The sequence below is a fragment of the Phacochoerus africanus genome, chromosome 9 (genome assembly GCF_016906955.1).
Source record: "Phacochoerus africanus isolate WHEZ1 chromosome 9, ROS_Pafr_v1, whole genome shotgun sequence".
Lineage (NCBI taxonomy): Eukaryota > Metazoa > Chordata > Mammalia > Artiodactyla > Suidae > Phacochoerus > Phacochoerus africanus.
This window is the reverse complement of record NC_062552.1, coordinates 76,800,066-76,823,758: the sequence shown is the minus strand read 5'-3', so window position 1 is coordinate 76,823,758 and position 23,693 is coordinate 76,800,066. Positions and strand designations below refer to the sequence as shown.

At 54.3% G+C, this 23,693-nt stretch overlaps 2 protein-coding genes across 4 annotated transcripts; both read right to left on the bottom strand.

The window, feature by feature from the left end:
* Nucleotides 1-2,810: 2,810 nt before the first annotated feature.
* SLC22A17 (solute carrier family 22 member 17) lies at nt 2,811-9,044 on the bottom strand. 2 transcript variants are annotated; one of them, XM_047796124.1, is made up of 10 exons: nt 8,782-9,044; nt 8,071-8,580; nt 7,874-7,977; nt 5,750-5,904; nt 4,978-5,143; nt 4,633-4,778; nt 4,367-4,472; nt 3,990-4,207; nt 3,593-3,704; nt 2,811-3,446 (listed from the first exon to the last, which is right to left on the bottom strand). In XM_047796124.1, the coding sequence occupies exons 2-10, from the start codon at nt 8,476-8,478 to the stop codon at nt 3,158-3,160; spliced, it is 1,704 nt and encodes a 567-aa protein (XP_047652080.1). In that variant the 5' UTR covers nt 8,479-8,580; nt 8,782-9,044; the 3' UTR covers nt 2,811-3,157. The 2 variants fall into 2 exon arrangements, with proteins under 2 accessions (XP_047652080.1, XP_047652081.1); XM_047796125.1 differs by having other exon boundaries at nt 8,071-8,577.
* Nucleotides 9,045-12,591: 3,547 nt separating this feature from the next.
* Nucleotides 12,592-23,246, bottom strand: EFS (embryonal Fyn-associated substrate). Of its 2 annotated transcripts, XM_047796190.1 has the most exons (6): nt 21,562-23,244; nt 17,088-17,366; nt 16,740-16,880; nt 15,902-16,621; nt 15,419-15,508; nt 12,592-13,598 (listed from the first exon to the last, which is right to left on the bottom strand). In XM_047796190.1, exons 1-6 carry the CDS (start codon nt 21,802-21,804, stop codon nt 13,164-13,166), a joined length of 1,908 nt encoding a protein of 635 aa, XP_047652146.1. In that variant the 5' UTR covers nt 21,805-23,244; the 3' UTR covers nt 12,592-13,163. The 2 variants fall into 2 exon arrangements, with proteins under 2 accessions (XP_047652146.1, XP_047652147.1); XM_047796191.1 differs by lacking the exon at nt 16,740-16,880 and having other exon boundaries at nt 21,562-23,246.
* Nucleotides 23,247-23,693: the final 447 nt, after the last annotated feature.

The window sequence follows — 23,693 nt, the reverse complement described above, 5'->3', positions numbered from 1 at the left end:
CACAGAATCTCTGGAGACTGAGTATGATCTCTTGTGTTATCCTTGGCAATTCAGAGCTAAAAAGTCAACGTTGGAATCAGTTCAAACTGCATAGACATTGTTCTACAGAACGTGTGATGCAGAATGTCGATTAACTGTGCAAGAACTGTGGTGGAGTAGAAAGCGCAGCCAGAAGGCCTGGGTTTGAGTCCTGGCTCTGCGTCTTCATGGCAGTTCCTTCCATTTCTCTCATTTCCATTTCCTCAGTAGGAAGAATAAGCTAGGATAAAACCAGTAATACCTATTTCAGGGGACTGTGAAGATTAAATGAGAAAGGTTCTTATGAGTCGTTCAGTAACACTGTGGTTATTACTGAGAGCCCCGAAGTATGGCTTACTCATAGAGCTTTGAGCCTTGGACGTGGACTTGCATGGGGAAGGAGACAGGAACACTGGTTCTGCAGGCATCTGTGGGTAATGGGCCTCCCTTCTGTGGGAAGAGGCTGGCATCAAGACTTGGTTTTCCGAAGACTCCCTCTCCCCAGGACCACCTCACCCTTTCCTGCCTCCAGGCCTTTGTTCTCCCTATATTCTTGGAGTTGAGAGCAATGTACCTGTCTCCTGGGCCCTTGCTTGATGTCTTCCTGCCTCTCTGAGGTTCACCTCTTTCAGGAGGCAGGTCTTTTTTCTTTTTCTTTTTTTTTGCTTTTTTTTTTTTTGCTTTTTAGGGCCATACCCGCAGCATATGGAGGTTCCCAGGCTAGGGGTCTAATCAGAGCTACAGCTGTCAGCCTACACCACAGCTGCAGCAACGCAGGATCTGAGCCACATCTGGGACCTACACCACAGCTCATGGCAATGCCAGATCCTTAACCCACTGAGCAAGGCCAGGGATCAAACCCACAACCTCATGGTTCCTAGCTGGATTCTTTTCCACTGAGCCACGATGGGAACTCCAGGAGGCAGCTTTTTTTTTTTTTTTTTTGTCTTTTTGCCTTTTCTAGGGCCACTCCCGAGCGGCATATGGAGGTTCCCAGGCTAGGGGTCTAATTGGAGATGTAGCCACCAGCTTACGCCAGAGCTGCAGCAACTCAGGATCCGAGGCACGTCTGCAACCTACACCACAGCTCACGGCAACACCGGATCTTTAATCCACTGAGCAAGGGATTGAACCCGCAACCTCATGGTTCCTAGTCGGATTCATTAACCACTGAGCCACAACGGGAACTCCAGGAGGCAGCTTTTTGATGCTTCAAACCATTGGTCTCTCTTCTTCCTCATTGATACTCCCAGTGTGAGATGGATTTTAAGCTCCTTGAAGGATGGCCCATGCTCTAAATAAGTAGCCAGGATGGTACTGGTCAATAAATCAGGTACAGGAAACATTTGCCGAAAGACTTAACAAATACAGCTTTTGGAAATGTCTCTCATGGGTCAGGCTTGGTGTTTCAAAGTTGAGTGAGGCAAAGTTCTTGTCCTCAAGGAGTTTACAAACTAGTAGGGTAATTTGAGACGAATTTGCAACATATTGTTTAATCCTCATAGCAACCACTGAAGGAAGCTGGAGATTAAGAGATTTACCCAAAGCAGTAAAGCCAGGCCAGGGCTGGTCTGAAAGGCAGGCCCTGGCACTGAAGGGGAAGGCCTAGTTTCCTACTGCCACCTTCCAGGGGGCCTGGATGTTTGTTCCTCACTTCCAAGGGTAGCACACAGATTGGAAGGACTTGGGAAGGCGGCCATGGTGTTCAGCAGTGAAGAGGTCTGACTCTAGGATCATATCATACCCCAGTTCCATCACTCAACCTTATAACCTTGGGCAAGTTACTGAGTCTCTCAGTGTCAGTTTTGTCACCTGTGAAAGAATACTGGTGTTCTCTGGTGGTCTAGCAGGTTAAGGATCCTGTGTTGTCACCACTATGGCGTGGGTTCAATCCCTGGCCCAGGAACTTCTGCATGCTGTGAGCACAGCCCCCCCCAACCCCAAATACTGGGCATCCATTGTTTGGTTTTTGTTTTTGTTTTTGTCTTTTTAGGGCTGCACCAGCAGCACATGGAGGTTCCCAGGCCAGGGGTCCAATTGGAGCTGTAGCCATGGGCCTACACCACAGCCACAGCAATGCAAAATCTTAAGCTGTGTCTGCGACCTACACTACAGCTCACAGCAACACCAGATCCTTAATCCACTGAGCGAGGCCAGGGATTGAACTGCATCCTCATGGATACTAGTTGGGTTCGTTAACCACTGAGCCACAACAGGAACTGCCTGGGCATCCATTATTTTTACCTGCACAATCCCAGTCCTGCTTCCCCTCCCCAGTTGTCAGTAATAGGGGCACAGGTGGCATGATACTCAGGCTAGCCAGTCACTTGCTCTTGTCTTTTCTGGTTCCTTGCTTTTTATGACTAGTTTGGCTTTTCCTTCTATTCTCTGAGTTTGCCACCACAGTGTGCCCCACCAAGTCCCTCTAATAAGTCCCCTTTGTGTCTAAATTCATTAGAGTCAGCCAGTTATTATTGCTTGCAAAAGCAAACCAAAAAAAAAAAAAAAAACCTTTAACTGATCCAAATACCTACCTTGCCATGTTGTAAGGATTAAATGATTCAATGAAATTTGTAAAGTGCCTTGCCCAGTCCTAGCAGCATAGCAAGCAATCAGTCAGGGGTGGTAGTTGTCTGAGTTAACACGGGGGTGGGTGTGAGGGTGAGAAGGAAAGGGCAGGCACAGGGAAGGGGTCGGGGAGGGAGATGGTGACTGGTTTGGGTTCCACGGAGAGAAACCTTCCCCGGGGAGGTAGTCAGAAGGACAACGGAAGAAGGGAGGGAAGTCCAGGCTGTGGTATGCTCATTTATTCCAAATGTCTTTATTGAAACAGGATGATAAAGGGAGAGAGAGTGAGGTCTGGGAGGATGTCTTTGGGCACAAGATGGAGCCCAGACCTGGTGGGTACAGTGTGGCATTCTCTCCCTGTCCCCTGACTCTTGCCAAGGAAGTGAACACAAAGCAGCAGGGAGGAAATGGGTGTGAGGGCGGCCCTCTGAGCTCCTTGCTGGCTGGCCTGAGGTGCCCGAGCCTTCCGGACAGCCCTGCCTTCCTCACTCAGTCCTCCCGCTCTCCTTGCTAGGGCCTTGTGCCACCTTCCTGTATGGGCTAGCCTCCTGCCAGGGTGCTCAGGGGCCACTCAGAGGGCGGGGTTGGGGGTGGCAAGCAGCGGGACATGGTCACAGCGGTTAGGGGGTGGCTGCCGCAGCAGGGAGGGCCGGCGGCACAGCTCCCCATCCCGGAGCACCTCGGGCAGGAGCTTGCGCTTGGTCTCCGGCAGAAGCATGATGCTGAGGATGCAGAGGAGGGCACAGGCCGCCAGCACCACATGCTGCAGGAAGGCTCCGTGGCCCATGTGGAGGCGCTGGGCTGGGCCACTCAGCCCACCAAGTGCCCCTAGAGCCATGATCAGGCCCAGGCCTCGGCCCCTGAGGGAGATGGACGAGGCACTGAGCCTGTGGCTGTGGGCCTCCCCCCGACCATTCTCCAGCAGCTGGCCTTCCCTCCTTCATCCCTCAGGCCCTGGCCTCAGCCAGAGGCCAAGAAGATCCCCTGGCAGCACCCCTGCTCTCACCGGACGGTGGTAGGGATGACTTCAGCAGCAAGGAGGGTGCTGAGGATGCCAGCCGCTTGGGAGGAGAAGAGACCAAGGACGGAGAAGGTGGTGATGGCGGCCTCATTCAGATCTGGAGGACCAAGAGGAAGCACGTGAGTGGAGGTGGAGGGATCATGCCTGGCCTACTCTCTGCCATTGGGTGGGTCTCTGATCCCTAGCTGGGTGGGTCTGAACCTTCCCTAATGGGTTGAGAAAACAGACAGGATTGTGCGGCCTGGGAGAGGACTGTGGGAGATCTGGGAAGGGTCTGGTTTGATCTTGGGAGGCTGGTGCCGGAAACAAGTGGCTGAGACTGAGGCACCTCTGCTGGGGTTCCTTTGCTGAGCCTACACTGTGGGAAAGGGAGGATGCTCACAATCCCACAGGCCCAGCAGGACCAGGGACGCGATGCCAGTGAGGGTCATTGAGAGAAGCAGGATGCCCCGGCGGCCAAATCGGTCCACGGTGACCCCCAGGAAGACGCAGGCCAGAGCCGCTGTGCCGCTGGCCAGCAGGGAGCACAGGTAGAAGTCGGACGGGCTTCCTCCTCCTCCCACAGGCTGGTAGCAGTGGCGAATGGCATGGGCAATAAAGCTGTGAGACAGGGTGGGAGGCAAAGACCGGTGTTGAATCCCCATTCCAGCCTTTCACAGCCCTGACTGCCCTCTGCAGGAGTCCTCAGGGTCCCCCCTCCCCCCACCAGCCCCCATCCCAGCTACTGGCCTGGCCCGTGGCTCAGACACCCAGGCTCACTTGGTGAAGCCCAGGATAAGCAGGTTTTTCCAGATGTTGCGGTAGTTGAGGAGGGAAGCGAAGGAAAAGGAGGATGTTGTGGGGAGAGGGCAGGTGTTCTCCAGGTCTTGGGAGAGAGAAAGGAGCTGTCTGTTAGAAGGAACAGCTGAGAACCCAGCGTCCTCCCACATGGGTGGTGGGAACCCTGGGAAAAGGTAGCACAACTACAACAGAGGGTACCATAGTGTGCATACACAAGGTATTGCCCGGAGGGACCCCTGTCTTACCCTGCAAGGCCTCCTGGGCCTCCTCGCCCAGCATCTGCCCATGAGGCCGGTTCCGCTCAGCCAAGATCCTTAGCACAGATTGGGCCTCCTCAATCTGTCGCTTCACTATCAGCCACCGCGCAGACTCCAGAAACAGACCAGGCCAGCTGGGGAGAGGGAGGGAGGGGGTACACTGTGAGGCCACCTCTCTGCTGACCCAGAGATGGACAGCTCCCTCCTCTGAGGGGCTGCGGCTGGAGGAGGCCTGGACGAGGGGCAGTGGAGAAGAGGAGGGGTCTCCAGGCTAGAGCTATGCTGGAGGGAAAGATGGGAATGGCCAGGCAGGAGGCGGAGGATGATACTGACCCATAAAACAGGAAGAGGATGCAGGGAGCGGTGATCATTCGTTGCAGAAATCGCCAGTCCTTAGAGACAAGGGCCAGGCCCAGGAACAGGAAGTGCCCCCCTACCCCCACCAACTCCCCTGCCAGGGCCACCCGAAGCCTCTGGGTTGGGTCGCACAGCTCCAGGCCTGGAGATACAGCAGGGACAGGGAGGAGAGGCCAGGGAGGAAGGAGACGTGGGAGAGAAGAGGGGAGAGGGAGGGAGGGAGGGAGGGAGGAGGACAGAGAGCAAGGTCAGACCCTGAGTGGAGGCTGCAGCCATCACCTCCCCCAGACTAACCGCTAAGGCAAGGAGTAGAGAGATTGTTCAGTCCTCTCTTCTCCCTTGCTCAAACCTGGGAGGGCTCAAGGATCAGAGGCCCTGGTGGATGTTCAGCATTCCCAGTTTACCAGCCCTTTCACATCAGACCTCTTATTTGACCTTCATATCAACCATTGTTCAAGGTCATATGGCTACTTAGGATTTCCTTTTTAAAATAAAGTTCATTCCCTGACAGCAGTAAGTCCAGGGCAAGGAAAGCCTTCAAGGTCGTGGGAGGAGAGGGGTACAGAGAAAAGCAAGACCCCTGGATCCTTCAAAGGCCTGGGCAGGAAGACAGCTGAGATTCTGGACAGCCAAAATTTGGGGCTGAAGAAGGGACTGAGGGGATCCTAGTGAGCAGTGGGAGTAGCCTAGGGATGCAGACAGCAGGTGTGAGCCCCTAGGGAAGGAGCTCTGGGAGGGTGCTACTCACGCATCAGGTAGACACCGAGGTCAACACCAGCAAGCAAAAAGCCCAGGAGGAATCGGAGGGCCATGACACCTGTAGAGGAGCCTGCAGCAGCCCCTCCCACTCCACAGGGGCCCACCAGCCCCAAGGTCAGCAGCACAATCCCACGACGGCCAAACCTGGGAAGCAGGGAGGGCCTCTGGTCACCCAGACTCCCTAGGGGAGGAGTTGCTGGGGCCCAACTGCCTACTTTAAAGTTGGAGGTAAGAGCATGAGGCCCTGGGAGCAAGAGGTAGACTGAGGCTAGAGACTGGTTCCATCAGAGAGGATGGGATATTGCTTAGGGAACTTAGAACCATTGGTCCTTGGGGATGGAGCTATTAGTTAGTGGGGGTGGAACTTGTCTTGCTCAGACTGGTCAGAGGAGATAGGGTCATTGATATATGTGGTTGGAGCTACTGATCTATGGAGGTAGGCCATGGGTCACTTGTCCATGGGGTTAGCATTGGTCAGTGAAAATGGAGCTCTTGAGCTTAGGACACTGAGTAATTGATTATGGGAGATGAAACCACTGTTCCATGGGGTTGGCCCCTGGGTCTAACCCATAGGGGTGGTCAGTGGGGATGGGACCACTGATCTGTGGGAATGGAGATACTATTGATCAGTAGGGATAATCACTATTCTTTGGAGATTAGACAGTTGATCTTTGGGGATGGAGTCATTGATTCATGAGGTAGGGATCTCAGTCCATGTGATTGGGACTGTTGACTAGTAGGGATGAATCTATTAATCCACAGGGATAATCAGTAAGGATAGGGTCATAGACCAGAGGAGATGAGACTATTGGTCACTGATGACAGTTACTAACTATGAGTCAGTGAGGACAGTGCCACTGATCCTTGGAGGCCGGGCTATTGGCTTGGGGGGAATAAGATCACTGGTCTATGGGGATGTAGACTGGGTTCACTGATCAGTGGAAAGGGGGCACCAATGCCTAAGGGTGAAGCTACTGATCCAGTAGAGTGGGGCCATTTTTCCATGGGGATGAACTTACTGGCTAAGGCGACTGAATTTAGGAGACTGAATTATTGGTCTTTGAGGATGAGGCTATTATTCCATAGGAATGATGCTACTGGTCTGTGGAAATGAGGCCACTGATACATGAGGATGGGCTGTTGACCTATGGATTTAGGATCATTTGTCCACAGTGATGTGGGACTCTTGGGTAGTGAGGATAGGTATTGCTTTTCGGGAACTGGATTATTGAATGTTGGGTTGCCTTTGATCCATGGGAATTGAACTATAAATCCATTTGGATGGGACTCTAGATCCCATCTAGTGGAGATGAACCTAATAATCCACAGGGATGGTCAGTGGAGATGGAGCCACCTAGTCAGTGGTGATGGTGCCGAGAGTCAGAAGAGATGGGAATTTTGATCGCTGGAAAGAGTGATCAAATGGTTTTTTTATCTTGTGATGAGGCCACTGATTATAGGAAATGGGGCTTTTGATCTGAAAGGTCCTGAGAGCACTGAAGATCCATGAGGATAGGACTGTTAACCTTGAGGGAGGGGTGCTAATATGGTCATTGATTCATGGGGTTCAACTATAGATCACCATGAGGGTAGTCATTTGTTTGTAGAGTTAACTATTGATCATTGTGAATGGGGCTGTTGATACTTAGAAATTAACATAATGATCTTTAGGAATGAAGCCATTGAGATCGAGTTTAACAGTCTTTGTGGATGGGGCTATTAGCTGAGATGAGTCTGTTAATCTATGAAGATGGTGAGGGAGGTGGTTGGTGGTGATAGGGACAGTAGAGGAGGAACTAGGGTTTTTGATCTGTGGATATAGAGGTTTTGGTTAGCAGGGATGGGGCTGTCATCTTTGGTGAGCAGGCCACTGATCTGTGGATGGAGGGATTGGGAGTGGGGGAAGAGTTATTTCCTTATGTAGAAGAGGTATGGAAGGAGTATTTCTTGATGGGGAGTGAAGTTGAGACAGGGATCGGGCTGCATAACATCAAACAGAAGAAATCCAGAAAACATCACACAGTCCCATGACTCTGCTTCAGCCTCTTGTGAAGGCTGGCTGCCTGGACCAGCCTCCCTAGCATATCCTCCTCCCTGCTCGCCCAGCCCTCACCTGTCTGCTGGGTAGCCCAGGAACAGGTAGCCAGCAGCAAAGCCCAAGATGAAGAGGATCTGCTCCAGGATCACCTGCCAGCCCAGGTCACACACCAGATCCCACTGGAGATGTGAGAAGGATGGGGTTGGGTGTGAGGCCCCTGGAAGGTTGCTCTCAGCCCACCCCTAGACCCACGGCCCACCAGGCTGCCTCACCTGGCCGATGGCATTGGTGGTGAGCACAGGGAGGCCGTTATAGTCCCAGTCCTTGAGGCAGTGGTTGAAGTCTGGTGGGGCGAAGCCACTGCACGAGGGGTCCGTACTGGTGGCGACACGGCTGGCGGCGCTGGCTGCTAGGGCTGCGCTGGAGACGCTGACGCCGCTGGCGTTGGGGGGCTGCTCCCAGCCAGAGCCGTTGGGGGCAAAGGCCCCATAGTGGCAATGCAGCGGGGGCGCCAGCGTGAAGATGGGGTCCGAGGCCATGCCCAGCGCCACGAAGAGCACGGGCAGGCAGCAGAGGCCGAGCTGCAGCTGCTGGCCGCCGCCCAGCGCCCCCACCTGGGCGAGCAGCGCCTCGAAGCTGAGGGGGCCAGGGGGCACGGCCAGCGACAGGCTGCTGCCCATCCCGTCGCCGCCCGCGTCGCCCTCCCCCTCCCGCTCGCGTTCACGCTCTCTCTCACCCTGCAGCTGCTCCGTGGGCACCGCATCTCCGAGGGTCCCGACCTGCTGTGGGGGGTGGGGTTGAGGAGTTTGGGGGGATGCAGGAGAAGGGTGAAGCAGAGAAAACCGCAGAGTAAGGGAAGAGGGAGGGCACGAGGGAGCGCGAGGAAGGTGGTGGGCGGCAAGAGATGCGCGGGAGGAAAATGCCAGGCTCCTGGCGGGGGTTCGGGAAGATGATGGCGTAGCCCCCAGGGCGCAGGCACTTACTCCGTTGGGGCTGGGGGTGATCTCTACAGTGCTGTCGATCTTGCTGCCGCCCCCGCCATTGGGCTCGGGGGTCCCGGTGGCCACCCGGGGAGCCAGCTTGCCGACCGCAAGGGCCCTGCCGGCCCGCACCGAAAGGATGCGCTGCCCTCTGGCCCAGTGGTGCGCCCGGTGCCCGGACACAGAAGCCGGAGAGACCCCGCTCTGCAGCTCTGCAGCCGCAGGCGTCTCCTTCCTCTCTGCGATCTCTGCGCTGCTTTCCCCTCCCCTTCCTCCAGACTCTCCTCCCCTTCCCACGTCAGCAGAACCTTGGGTCCAGACTCTTCGTCAGAGAGAGGAAGGGGGGCCAAGGCCCAGGGGAGGGAGAGGATGGGGTTCTGTCTCTGTTCCCTGGGTCTGCGGGCCATTGCGGTATAAAGGAAAAAAAGCTGAAAGATAGTAGCTAGCCCAGGCAGATGCCAGCGATTCCTCCTTTGCTACTAATCCTTCTCATCCATCCATCCACCCACCCACCGACCATCCACTCATTCTTCCATCAGTAAAATTTATTCAGTGTCTGCTATGTTCTCGCCTTGTGCTAGGCATTGGGGATAACAGGATGGACAAGACCGACCTTGGAGTACCTTACCGAGGAGTCAGACAGTATACTGGAAATTATCACACAGAGCTTGCATATGGTGGACGGGGCTGGGCACTGGACTCAGCCTTGGCTTTGGTCCTCTACAAAACCACTTCTCTGGTTTCTTCACCGCCACCCTGGCTGAGTCTCCATCATTTCTCAACAGCATTTGGCACTATTGGCCACCCCTTCCTCTAAACACTTTGTTGGCTGCTAAGTGCCGCACTCCCGGATTTTCTTTCTCTTGCTCCTCTTTTCTCCATTTTAGGCTCCTCCTCCTCAACAATATTTAGTGTCTATGATGTTCAGAGGGTCGGTCCTAGGCCATCCTTTCATCTCACACTCTTCTTTCCACCTCAGGATCACACCTGTGCCCATGGCTTCAATCATCCCCAGTGTAAATAATCCAAGCCAATACAAATCTGATTCCTAGATTTACATCTCCAGCTCCCACCTCTCTTCTGAACACCAGACCCATGAAGCCACCTCTTATTTGCCCTCTTACCTCGGCTAACTCACATAGACCTCAAACTCAATACATCCTAGACTAAACTCATGGTCTACCACCCACCCCCTGCAACCTGGTTGTCTTCTAGTGCTTCTTTCCTCACTGAATGGTACCATCTCATCCAGTTGTGGCCAGATGCTCAGGTAACAGCCCTTAAAATGCCCTCTTCCTTACCGCTGTGTCAAATCTTTTACAAAATCCTGTTCATTTCACTTCCTACATAGTTCTCAGATACTGTTTCTCTCCATGTCTACCACCGCTAGTCAAGGGACCTGTTGTACAGAAGCCTCCTAATTCTTAACCAGTGTTCTGCATCTGCTTTATTGCCATCCCTTTCCCCCCATCTGTTGTTCATAGTGCAGATGGAGTGCTCTTTTCAAAATGCAGATCTGTGAATGTCCCTTTTCTGCTTAATGGCCTTCAGTGTCTTCTCACCATCACGGTAAATGCTAATATTCTAGACACTTCATACAAGGTCCCATGTTCTCTGCAGCTCCACCTCACTTCTCTCCCCAAACTCTCTGCACTCTGGTCACACATTGGTTTTTCCAATGCCACAGGGCCTTTGCATAAGCCTGTTTTTATGCTTAGAAATCTTCTCCTCCCTTGGTCAAGTTCTCACCCTTCAGCTGTCAGCTCAAGTATATTTACCCGAGGGATTTCCCTAACTCCTTGAACTGTTACTCAAAATGTGATTGGATTTCCCTAACTCCTTGAACTGTTACTCAAAATGTGATTAACAGACCAGCGGCACCCATATCACCTGAGATCTTATTACAAATGCAGAACTGCAGGCCCTTGAGTCATAATCTGCATTTTAACTAGATCCCCAGGTACATGTACATTAAAGTTTGAGATGCCTTTCTCTAAAAGATTTTTTGTTTGTTTAATATATGCACCTGTGGCATATGGAAGTTCCCAGGCTAGGGGTCAAATCAGAGCTGCAGCTGCAGGCCTGCACCACAGTCACAGCAACACCAGATCTGAGCTTCATCTGCAACCTGTGCTACAGTTTGCAGCAATACCAGATCCTTAACCCAGTGAGCAAGACCAGGGATTGAACCCACATCCTCACAGACACTACATCATGTTCTTAACCCACTAAGCCATAACGGGAATGCTTTCTCTAAAAGATTTGATACCTAATAGACACTTTATTCTCTAATCTCATGTAAGGCCTGGAAAGAAGCAACCGTCAGTCTCAGCCAGGAAGTCCATCTCCTCCTCTCTCCACCTGATCACACACTTCTAATCTGTCTCCGCTATTGAGAAATTTCCCAAATATGGGAAACTCTTCCAGTTCAATAAGCAGCCTCCCTTCACTCTCCCTTCCCCAACTCATTTTAGCATCTCTTCAGGATTTACTTTGTTGCTGTCACAGCCAACCTTCCTTGGGGATTTATTTGTGTCATTGTGTCTGTCTTGGAATTATAATCCCTTTAACTTTGTGATGCTGGGCTATTCACATGCATTATCTTGTTAGGACCTCACAACTCTGTGAAATCATTATGCTCATCCTCATATTAAAGATGAAACCACAACTCAGAGGGATTGACAGGATTTACCTGCAGACACATAGGTACATGGAGACTTGCACTGAGACCTCTGACTCTAATTCCAGGCTGATTTCTTGAAATTCCTCCTGGAAGGTGATGAAGGATGGCCTCTGTTATAAGTCTTCAATTTTGGTGGCCCCAGAATCTGGAAATGAGTTTTCTTTTGAGAGTTAAATGAGAACAAAGAACCCAAAATGGAGTGGATTAAAACTGTGACTGAATTTTGGACACCTCAAATCCAGTCACTGTGCCAGGGTAGCGTCTTGGGAAGGCAGAACTGAAGCAGTGGCTCTGTGGCTTGGACCTCTTTCCCTGTGGCAAGTTGCTGGAGTGATCCCCCATCTAAGCCATGGCCCATCCGTTTCCCCAAAGTGCTGTGGACCATGGACTTCCAATACATTGCATTTATTGGCCCCTCAGCCCCTCTAAAAGATGTGTCTAGAAGGATGGTCAGCAGGAAGCCTGGAAAGGGCATTTTGTAGCCCCTTGGGTTAAGCTAGGGGAGAGGGTGCCCAGGCCAACAGCCCTCTCCAGTTGGCCTATGGAGATCTGGCCTGTGGTGCAAAGCTAAGGATAATGGGGGTGACCTCTTCAGCGTGGCACCATCAGGCTCTCTTGTGGCCAGCCTTTCCTCCTGTGCATGTCTCTAATGATGTCATTTGACAATGAGGTCTTGGAGGAGAGAGCTTAGTCAGTAATCAGGGACTACCTTCCTGGAAGGCTACATCTCAGACTCTTCCTGGTTCTCTCATCATCAGGGTCTCAGCACAAATAGCACCTCCCCAGCCATCCTGTCCAAAGTCTCCTTCAATGGCCTCCCCCCTCCTCTAGTTACTCTGGCACATCACCCTGTTTATTTCCATTACCAGCACCATCAATGCTGTGGCAGGTTTCTTTTTTATTTACTTATTTTAGCTGACTCATTTACATCCAACCCACCCCCACAATGTACCTTCAGAACTGTGCCCAGCCCATCATGGGAGCTGAGAACCTGCCAGATGAATAGCTGTGGAGGAAACAGCAAAAATTTCCCAAAAGACCCTACAGGCAGCCTGCCTTCAGTGGGTGTCCCATTGTTTTGGCCAAGGGTACAGGTCTATCCCCCAGGCTCTCAAGAAGCAGAGTCAGGAAACCAGACAGCTGGGTTTATTGAGGTGCACACCAGTGCTGGAGGCCCAGTTCCTCCTCCTCCTGCCAGGAGGCGTCCTCTGGCCTCTCCCAGACCTTCCTGTTCTGGGTGGCCAATGTCCCGCCCTCACTCTCAGGTGACAGTGAGGTGCTGATGTTCTAGTCAAGGCATAGGACAAGAAAGGGGCTCCAGGTGGCCCCAGGCTTCAGCCACCTGGTTCTCTGTGGGGCCAAGCTACCAGAGGTGGGTGGCTGTATGGCGCCAAGAACCTCTACCCCAGGCTGAGGGAGGAGGAGGCTCCATTTCCTCCCTGCCCTGGAGGGTCTGGCACCTGCCCCTAGCAAAACAGAGAATAACATTAAATATAAATAATTTATACAAAATGGCTTGTACAAAAAGCTGAAGGGTAGGGGGAGAAAGTGCCTCTGTGAAGAGGCTGAGATGACTGGAGGGGGTGGGAAGAGGGCAAGGTGCCTCCCCCTCCCCTAGTCCCCAAGACGGAGCCCTCCAGCCACCCAAGGCCCTAGGGGGGGCTCTGGCAGGCAGGCAAGGGCAAAATGGGGGCCAAGGAGGTCAGGGGGCCAGGCTGGTGAGCAGGGTGGTGAATTGCAGGGCCCGCCCTGCCAGCTCTGCCACACATTGCGACATCTCTTGGGCTGCAGGGCTAGATGGGTAGCCCAGGGCAGCCCCCTTGACAGCCAGCACAGTGGCCCGCAAGGCCTGGTCCAGTGCTGAGCCTGCAGTCCCAACCTGTGCTCGCAGAGGGCCAGAGGTTGCCAACCGGCCCAGGGTGTCCCCAACAAACACCAGGCGGTGAGCAGCCACCACCACCCGCTTGCCGTGGGGCACAAAGAGGCGTGGAGGCTGGTTGGCCCGGGTGCTGGACATCAGGGCTGCCACAGCTGCCTGCAGAGCAGAGTAGTAGCTCTGGCACTGGCCCGCGTAGAAGTGCAGGAGCTGTAGATCACCGGCGGGCAGAACCAGTGGCTCTTCTGGGGACAGGGGGTCCTGAGGGCAAGAGGAGTGAGTGGTCAGTGGGACAGTTGTCATTAGCAGCCACTTTTCTTCTTGTTTCCTTTCTCCTTCCCTCCCTTTGTTCCTTATTCTTATCTTTCTCCCTGAGTGCAATCCCTTTAGATTTTGCCTCTGCCCATCAGACAATTGAGATTCTCATAGCAAGTGGTAGGAAGGTGCCCAGAATTGATGTCAGGTAAGTCTGGATTCAAAAGACCTCAAAAACAAGTTCTGAACTTCATTGTTTCCTAGCTCTAAAATGGGGACCCTAGTAGGAGTTCCCACTGTGGCACAGTGGGTTAAGTATCTGACATTAGCTGCAATTGTGGCATGGGTTGCAGCTTCAGCTTGGATTTGATCCCTGGCCCTGGGAACTTCCATGTGCCTCCAGGGCGGCTGAGAAAGAAAAAATAAAAATAAAATGGGGGAGTTCCCACTGTGGCGCAGCGGAAACGAATCTGACTAGTAACCATGGGGTTGTGGGTTCGATTCCTGGCTCGCTCAGCGGGTTAAGGATCCGGCGTTGCTGTGGCTGTGGTGTAGACTGGCAGCTGTAGCTCTGATTTGACCCCTAGTCCGGGAACCTCCATATGCCACGAGTGTGGCCCTAAAAAGCAAAATAAATTAAAAGGAAATGGGGAGCCTAGTACTGTGCTGTCCAATGTAAACACAATGTGGAACCACACACATAAGATTTTTTAGTAGCCATGTTAAGAAAAGTGCAAAGAAATTGGTAAGTTTTTCTAACTTCACATATTAAGAAAGTTGTAATTTCAACATTGTAGTCAATATAAAACTTGAGATTGAGTTTTGGGTTTTTTTTGTCTTTTTTTTTCTTTAGGGCCGCACCTGTGGCACACCGAAGTGCCCAGGCTAGGGGTCCAGTCGGAGCTACAGCTGCCAGCCAACTCCACAGCCACAGCAATGCCAGATCCGAGCCACACCACAGCTGCGACCTACACCACAGCTCATGGCAACGCCAGCTCCCCAACCCACTGAGCAAGGCCAGGGATTGAACCCGCGAACTCTTGGTTCCTAGTCTGATTCATTTCCGCTGCGCCACGACGTGAACTCCCAAGATTGTTTTTCATACTGTCTGACAAATCTGTTGTATACTTGGTGTTTACAGCACGGTTCAGTTTGGCCCAGTCGCATTTGGAGGGATGAGGAGCTGAATGTGGCTGGTGGCTACCATATTGGCTAATGCAGCCTCCTAAGGCTACAGTGAAGATGAGGAAACAGGGCTGAGAACAGAGCACTGCGTGCTGCAAGCACCACATGAACGTTAACCATGGCTGTGATTAGTGCTGACGTATGTGATGTGCTGAGCACAGGGTCTGGCACTTGGTAAATGACCACCAAATGGTAGCTGTTGTGATTGGGACCATTCTAGACCATCTCACTTTGCTGAGGCCCAGAGAGATTAACTGGTGGCTTCAGAGCCCCCAGCGTCTTAGTGGTGGAGCTGGGATTAGGAGCCAGGTCTCTTAGGAACCCAGGAATTCACAGAAGGAGCCTCAGAAGTCACCCAGCCCAGTTCTGAGCTGCGGCCCAGAAACTTTCTGCTTCCCTAACTGCTAGGGTTTCTGACTCCTCTCCAACACATTCTTTCCCCTCTTTCTGAATTCCTGATATCCTTTTCTAAGTTCCAGCTCCTTCCTGAATTCTAACTCCTTTCTCCTCCAGCTGTCCCCTCTCACTGAACTCTTAATCCCATCCTAATGGATTTCCCTTGATGTTTCAGTAAGAATACTTCTAAGTCCCTGCTCCTCCTTTCCCAGGCCCCCTCCTCCAGCACCACTCCCAGGGGTTACCTGCTGCTCTGGCTGCCCCCTCTCCAGCAGTTCAGGATCACCCGGGGAGGCCTTATCCGGGGGCCTGGCCTCCTGAGCTTTATCCATGCCCTGCAAGAGGGGATGGGGGTCTCAGTGCAGGGGTGGGGAGCAGGGCCAGGTGCCTCCATGGTCTTCCTGCTCCTCCCCACTCCCACTTCCTCCCAAGGTCCCTCCTGCCGTCAGACCTACAGTCCCTTGACTCTGGGTCTGGAAGAGCTCTGGTAGTGGCAGGTCAGAGGACTCAGGGACCCCAGGGGGGAGGTTAGGAATGCAGCACTGATACCGAGTGGTGTGGCCAGGTACTGGGGCCCCAGACAAAGGGTTCGAGTGGTGTGGCCAGGTACTGGGGCCCCAGACAAAGGGTTCGGGCCCAGAGGAAGGGGAGAGGGAGGAAGCGGGGGCCTACGTCTCCAGGTTCTTCCAGAGGTGCTTCTGGGGGGGCTGGCTGGAGGCGGAGCTCACCTTCAGGTGGACGTAGTCGTACTCCTCAGCCATTGGGATGCCCTCATACTCATTGTGGTATCCTGGACGGTCCTCCACCTCCCCACCCTCTGGATCCCCCTCGACCTTGGGGCCCCCATAGCCTGGCAGGCGGGGCGGTGGTGGGGGCAGAGGCCGGTCCTGGATACTGCCCTTCCGGCCCGGAGCAGGAGAGGGAGCTGGGGAAGGGCTGGGGGCCTCCGGGACAGGTAGGGCAGGCAGAGGGCGGCGGGACAGGCTCTCGGCAGAGGGCAAGCGGGGCCTGTGTGGGGCTGGGGGGCTTCTGGCCAGAAGCAGGGCCAGGGTGTCCAGGTCATGAGAGGCAGAGGCTCCCAGGGGCTCTGGAGAAGGCGGTGTCTCTGGCCCCAGCAGGGGAACGTCGTAGATGCCCTCGTCAGTGACCCCGCCTTCCCCATCTTCCAGCAGTTCTTCCGGAGCTTCATACAGATTGAGCAGGGCTGATGCTCGTTTCAGGTTGGAGGGGGCAGCGTAGAGGGGGGGCCCTGGCTCCCGGCCCCCCTCCCACTCCAGGTCCAGCTCCAGCTCTGAGGGTGGTTTTGGGGCCAGAGGCACGTCATAGGGAGCTTCATCCTCTCCAGGGAGCTCTGGGGCCACCCGGGCCAGAGGGCGGGAAAAGGAGGCTGGGGAGTCATAGGGGCCATTGGAAGGAATTCGGAGGGCAGTGGGGGGCACATCATAGACCTGGAGAGGAAGAGTTAGTTACTCTAAGGCTCAGCAATGGGCTCCCCATTTTCCTAACCCCCACCCCCAAGAGCCGTCTGTTTCCTGCCCAGCATTAACACGGACCTCTAGCCCTCACCTCCAAGGCATCTCCAGGGACAGCCAGTTGTGTCCCACTGCCTCTGGGGACCTTGTAGATGGGATCAGGGGAGGGCGGACAGGGTCCAGGTGGAGGTACCAAGGTAGGACAGGGCCGAGCTGGGGGTGGCACCACATACACCTGGGGGATCAAGACAGGCTGGTGGGTCAGGAGTGGGGGCCAGAGACTCGGATAATATGCACCCAGGAGGAGCTCAGACATCTTCCAACCCCCTCCCTGTACCAGTGGGGAAACAGCCCAGAAAGGCTTGGCAGGGTTCATACAGCAGCTGGTGCAGAGCCCCACCTGCAGGCACAGTGGGCTTGTGGGAGGGGCTCCAACTCTCACCTCCTGGTCCTCATTGCTGTTCTCTGGAGCTGGATGTGGTGAGCCAGGCTGGGCTGGGGGCACCTGGGAGAGGCCAGGCTTGGGTGCTGGGCCGGCAGGAAGGAGCTTCACTCTGTTGGCGGGCACAATGCCCTGCTGGCCATGCAGGGAGCAGAGGCACCAGCCGTCCAGGCCACCAGCGCCTTCCCTCTGCAGTACTCGGAGGACATCCCCTCGGCGGAAGGACAGCTCCTGCGGGGACTCAGCGGTGTTGTCGTACAGAGCCCGGGCCAGCTGAGCCTGGTGGGGAGGCAGGAGGAGGGAGAGGGGTCTTCATACACGTATCAGTTGTGTCACCCCCTGCTCGGAGCATGCTCTCGAGCTCCCCACTTTCCTCAAGCTAAGAATCTGACCTTCTGACTCAGCTCTTCCTGACTGGGCGCTGTCTGTCTCCAAATTCATCCCCTGCACGCTTCCTCTTCCTTCCCAGCCCTTGATCTAGACAAGTTCTCTCCCACCTTAGGGCCTTTACATTTCTTTTGCCTGGAACACTCTTCTGCTGACTCTGACTGGCCCTTCTTCATCCTTCAGTTCTCCTTAAATGTCTCCTTTTCAAGCTTTCTTCTTCATTCTTTCCCCTACCCAATTTTATGTCTGTCTCCACCCACTGTTTCTTTTGCAGTACTTTATACTATTTGTCTACTTACTTTTAATTTATTTTATATTTTTTTTGGCCACATCCAAGGCAAGGGAGCAAACCTGCGAACCACAGCAGTAACCAGAGCCTCAGCAGTGACAATGCCATATCCCTAACCTGCTGAGCCACCTGGGAACTCTACTATTATTTATTTATTTATCTGCTTTTTTTGGCCGCACCTGTGGTATACAGAAGTTCCTAGGCTAGGCGTCCAATAGGAGCTGCAGCTGCCGGCCTATACCACAGCCACAGCAGCACCGGACCTGACCTGTGTCTGCAACCTACATCACAGCTCACAGAAATATCAGATCCTTAACCCACTGAGTGAGGCCAGGGATTGAACCCACATCCTCATGGATACAAGTTGAGTTCGTTACTATTGAGCCACTGCAGGAATCTTCACTGTCTGCATACTTTTAAAACTTGATTTCTTGCCATGTATTGTCAGACCCATGAGAAAAGTGACTGTTTTAGTCCTCGCCCCTGTAATAGGCCTGACCAGGAGTCAGTTCTCGGTGAACATACGCTGAATGAGTTCCATGAGGAAGTCCCACAGTGGTCTCCCATAGACTCTCCTTTGCCTTCCCTGTTTCCCAGTCAGTACCCCCTACAAACAGGTTAGATTAAGCAGCTGCAGAGATCCTCATTCTGAGAAAGACGGGGAGAAGCCCAGTCCAGACAGAGCCTCGGCATAATAAGGAAAACAGAAACCAAAGCAATTGTTTTCTTCTCAGTCTGGGCAAATAAGGTTCTACCGGCAGAGGCTGCGGTTGCCATGGAGAAGAGAAAAGTATATACGCTTGTGTGTGTACCAACCAAGAACAAACATTTGTCAGCCTGTTTGCAGTTCTGTGTGATGGGGACACCTAAGGTTTTTCCTTTGAGAGCTACCTACTCAGGTAAGTCACAGACACCGAGTACCAATTAGAGATCCAGACACTGTTCGAGTCTCAGTTACACTAATTATCTCATTTAATCCTCACAAGGACCTTAAGAGGGAGGCACCATCATATTCCCTATTGGGAAAGGAAATTGGAACAGAGACGTTGGCACTTTGCCCAATGACATACAGCTGGTGCAGCTGGTGGAGTGTGATTTGAACCCCAGGCTTCATGGTTCTAGAACCTGCACCCCCAATCACTCCTTTGCTGCCACTTCAAAAACACAAACATAAGGATTTAGTTTTCTCTTCTTGTATTAGTAACAGTATCAAGAGGGCGCATGACTCAAACATGACTCAAGCTCATAGGAAGTCTTCATGGTGCCCAAGTTCCCTTTGCTAGTCACTCTTCACCAGGCACTGGTTCCACAAAGTCCCTTGATAGAATCGAGCTTAAACTACTCGCAATATCAAAATATATTCTGCTTCAGTTATATTTGCTAAGTGACCCACGCCTGCTGGCAGGAACCCTAGTAGTGTTGGCTTACACAGTGGTGATAGAAAGTAAGTAAGCATAACTGAGCAGGTAATCCATGTGAGCTGACTAATTCGGTGAAACTTCTCCAGCTCAAGACCTCTGATGCGCTGCATTTGGTCACCAGGCTCTGGGGGAGGGATGGCCTGTTCAGCCAGCATAAGTGCATGCTCCTCCTGGCCGGTGTTTCCCTTAGGTAGAAAGGGTGTTCAGCCATTCATGGCTGGGTGATTTTAATAACAAACTGACTTTTCCTCTTGCCTGATTCCAAACTCACCAAACCCTTTCTGATGATAGTTTGGCTTCTTCTGCTTCTTCTTTTTTTTTTTTTTTTTGACCTCAGCCACCACAATGGAAGTTCCCGGGCTAGGGACTGATGCACACCACAGCAGTGACAATGCCAGCTCCTTAACCTGCTGAGCCACCAGCGAACTCCAGATTATACTTTGGTTTCTAAAGGATGTGCCACAGAAAGAGAACATGCTAGCCAGGTGGCACAAATTCCTGGTTAACTTGGCACTTTCTAACTGCAAATTAGAAATTGGTGTTTTGGATTTAGCCCAGGGTTAAGAGCATGGTTCTAAAGCAGCAGACCTGGGTTTGAGTTTTGCTCTACCACTTTTAAGCTGGGTGACTTTGGGCACTTTGTTTAACCTCTCCGAGCCTCAGAGCCTCAGTTTCCTCCTTTGTAGGATTCCATACCCATATCCAAATATCCACTCTCAGATAATAACAGTACTAGCCTCATGTGAGGACTGGATGAGATAATGCATCAAAAGACCAGGGCAGGAGTTCCCATTGTGGCTCAGTGGAAATGAATCCGACGAGTAACCATGAGGTTGATGGTTCGATTCCTGGCCTTGCTTAGTGGATTAAGGATCTGGTGTTGCCGTGAGCTGTGGTATATAGGTCGCAGACGTGGCTCGGATCCCGCGTTGCTTGTGGCTATGGTGCAGGCCGGCAGCTGTAGCTATAGCTCTGATTAGATCCCTAGCCTGGGAACCTCCACTTGCTACAAGTGCGGCCCTAAAAAGCAGCAAAAAAAAAAAAAAAAAAAAAAAAACCCAAACAGGACAAAGCTTAGGGCCAGCACAGGGCCAGAATACGCTCAATAAATATTAGCTGTTATTAGGATCCTGTGAGTTTCATGAACATAAATACCATCCCTGCACCCAACCCCCACAAAAAGAAAGATCTACCTCTGAGACTTCAGTGCTGACCAGCTGACCAGTTGGCTCCCGGTCAGAGTACCCCACTCTGTTCAGGACCTCCCCCTCCTCTGGCTCTGTGTGAAGGTCTGCTTACCATCATACAGATGGAGAAACGAAGGGGAGTTTGAGAAGGAGTGAAAAATCTAACTCATTCTCAAGGGTGTGGGAGGATGTCAGGAGCCATGCTTTTCTTCCCAGGCTCACAATCCTCCTTCTAGAGTGCACATTCAGAGGGAGCCAGAAAGCAGGTGGCACCCTCACCTTCCCTGGGAATCCCAGGGTAGAGGGAAAGGTGGAAAGGGCACAGAGCAGCAGGGATTCAGAAAGCAGGGGTGAGGCTGGGGAGAGCTCCTCCCAGTGTCAGGTTTGAATTCTGTCCAATGGGACCAACCCTCCGGGCCTTGCAATTGAGGGAACCCAGGCCAGAATTCCTGATAGACTGATTGATGAGGGGTGTGGCCACCCCAGCTCTACCCCTTCCTTAGGGCCTCTGACTAGTGAGGGAGCGGCTGGTTGCCTTAAAGGAGGGTGGCAGTGGGCCACACACTCTCAGGGAGGCCTCCTCCCACTGTCCCATCATGCCAGCTGTCTCCTCCCTTTGTCACCAGTCCCAGAAAAGTGGCCAGAGGCTGGCTGACATCACCTCCCCTCCTCCTTTTTTTTTTTTTTTTTTTGCTCCCTGACTACCCTCCCTCTTTTGCTCTATTTTCCCCTTTCCTCCATCCCTCCTCTGGGAAGGGCCTCCTTGGGTCCTCTGGCCTCTCCCACTTTTCTGGGAGCTATCTCCGTTCTTTCATCCCCCTCCTAACCTTTTACTAGCCCTTCAATCACAAGCCCCTGCCAACAGCCAGTGGCCATCTGTTCCTGTGGCCACCGCAAAGGAGTAGCTAGGATTCAGGCTTGCCCCCTCCCTTCCTTCCAGGCACAGCCTCTAGAAAGAAAAAGAGGAGGATGGGGAGGGGGAAGGGAGAAGGGGAAACCAGACCCAGAAGGAGCTTGGGACGAGGAGAAAGAGGGAGTGAGGGAAACAAAGTGCCAGGAGGGGAACACAGCCACCTAGAGAAGCAAGAGACCAAGGAGCCAGACAAAGAGAAGGCAGAAATCAAAGTGACAGGAGTGCAGGACAAACTGGAGGTCTCTGCCCAGCAGTCTCCTCTCTCTGGTGGACTCACCGACGTGGCTATGGCCATGGCCTTGGCCTTCCGCGTGGCCAGCTCCAGGCCAGGCTGTTTCGCTGACTTCAGCAGCGGCTGCCCCACACCATGGAGGCGGCCCCCAGCAGCGGCGCCTGAGTCGTGGCCTCCGCGGAGGTTGGAGGAGGAAAAAGAAAACCCACAAAACTCCCCAAATGGGAGGCAGCTTGGTCGGGCAGGAGGAGGAGCGGGGCGGGCCAGGGCGTCGCTGCGGGACCTCATCCAAGGGCGCGCGCTCTGCACTGTCCCGCGGCCTCCCGGGGGCCGCCGGGTGGGCCAGGCCGGGGAGCTGCCTGCCCTAGGCCGCGGGGGCACCCCGGATCCGCATGGGCCCAAACCTCCCTTCCAGGGCCGGGAAAGGAGAAGAGGCGGGAGCTGGGGTTGCGCCTCGACGCCTCTCCGGGCCGCTCAGGACGGCCCCGAGGGCAGGGAGAAGCTGCCGGGACGGTCGGGCTGGACGAGCGAGTTTAGGAGCCAACCCTCCTTAGCCGGGAGCCGGCCTGGAGTGCGGTGCTCCTGGGGCTGGGGTCCGGCGCCGAGGGAGGGCGGAGGGATCAGGACGGAGACGTTCGTCCCTCTTTAAACTCTTCCGACTTGCTGAGCGGAGGCCAGGCTGGCGCCGAAGGGCTCCGAGACCGCGGCCGCTGGGGAGGCGGGTTCCCACGCAGGCACACTCGCCCGGGGATCTGGGGGCGCGGCGACGGCGCCTCGCCACCCGCGCGAGGGCCCGGCTCGAAGGGGCGGAACGGACTTCCCCACGCGCCAGAGGGGCCCACCCGCCCCTCTCCAGCCCTCGGCCCCCTGGCCCTCGGAACCGGCCCCCTCGCCCTGCTCACTCGCACCCTTTGTGGGGCCGTTCCGCGCGCCCCAGGGCTTGGGGCAGCCCAGGTGTCTCTGGGAACCGAGAGAAAGGCCACAAAGCAAAAGACCGACCAAAGAGAATGCGAAGGAGGAGCAGGGACCAGGGTCCTGCGGACTCGCCTGAAGGTGGGGTTTGGGGGACACTGAGACGACTAGGAAGGCTCCGGGGGGAGGGGTGGCGCGTGGCCCCGAGGCTCACCCCCGGCTCGCAGCTCCCTTTCCCTCCCCTTCCCGGGCTCCCGGCGCCCTCTCAGTGCAGCTTCTCTCTCCTCCCCTCGGGCCCTCTCCGCTCCGGCGCGGGGCTCAGTCCCGGGGATTAAGAGAAAGGAGGGAGGGGAAAAGGGAGGGGAAGAGAAGGGGCGGAGGGGAAAGGGGGACGTTCCCTCTAAAGGCGGGTGTTGAGTTTCAGCTCAGGACCCTCGGGCAAAATTGCACGCCCCCTCCTGGCTCCTCTCCCCGGCGCCTGCTCCTGCCCGACGTCGCGGCGGACCTCCCGGTGGTCTGGTTCGCTCCCTCCGGAGAGCTTTCCTCCCCGGTCACGCTCCCGCTCTCCCCCGCCTGCCCCGCGCCTCTCTGCCCGCCTTTGAGTAGCCCCACATCTGTCTTTCCCGTGGGAGGGAGCGCGCCTCTTCCGTCTTTCTGGGGTCCTCCGCGGAGCCGCTCCACTCTCTTGGCGTGGCTTCTCTCTGCGGGGGAGGCAGGTCGCGGGGCTGGGGCTGGACACGGATTCTGGACCTGAGGAGAGAACGTGCTTCCTGAGCGTCGGGTCCCAGAGCTGCTGCCCCACCGGTCGTGCCGCCTCTTACGCTCCTCAGCCAGTCCGGGCCTGTCCCCCGCCGTCACTCTGGCTCACTCTTGCTGCCAGGAGGAGGAGGAGAACTGAGGACAGCGGATAGGACTCTTTCAGAGGAGCTGCTTTCTGGCCCCTCAGGAGCTTCAGCAGAAAGGGCGGGGCTCTGGGGTCCCCACACCTCTCCTGCCCTATTACTTACTGCTCCTTCGTGGGCGCAACTTCCCTCCACCTAGCCCCCACTCCGCGTTCTTCCTTTGGGGGCATACATCAAGGCCCCTCAGAAACTCCAGAGAACCTTCCTTCTTCCGTTTTTGAGCTTCCTGGAATTTAAAAAGTGAGATGCCAAACAGGATTGAAAAGCTGTGGTATATTTTCAATGTTTACATTTAGCGCATTAACACTTCAAACACGTGAACAGACAATGGCTCTGTGTAAAACCTCATTTGGCGATAATATC

Coding starts and splice junctions, on each gene's coding strand:
- EFS (XM_047796190.1), bottom strand. CDS start 21,804: ATGAGGTCCCGCAGCGACGCCCTGGCCCGCCCCGCTCCTCCTCCTGCC. Junction 16,622..16,739: donor TCCCTGGAGATGCCTTGGAG/GTGAGGGCTAGA, acceptor CTTCCTCTCCAG/GTCTATGATGTGCCCCCCAC. Junction 13,599..15,418: donor GGGGGCAGCCAGAGCAGCAG/GTAACCCCTGGG, acceptor TCTTGCCCTCAG/GACCCCCTGTCCCCAGAAGA.
- SLC22A17 (XM_047796124.1), bottom strand. CDS start 8,478: ATGGGCAGCAGCCTGTCGCTGGCCGTGCCCCCTGGCCCCCTCAGCTTC. Junction 4,208..4,366: donor CTTATCCTGGGCTTCACCAA/GTGAGCCTGGGT, acceptor CCTGTCTCACAG/CTTTATTGCCCATGCCATTC. Junction 3,705..3,989: donor CCTGCTGGGCCTGTGGGATT/GTGAGCATCCTC, acceptor TTGGTCCTCCAG/ATCTGAATGAGGCCGCCATC.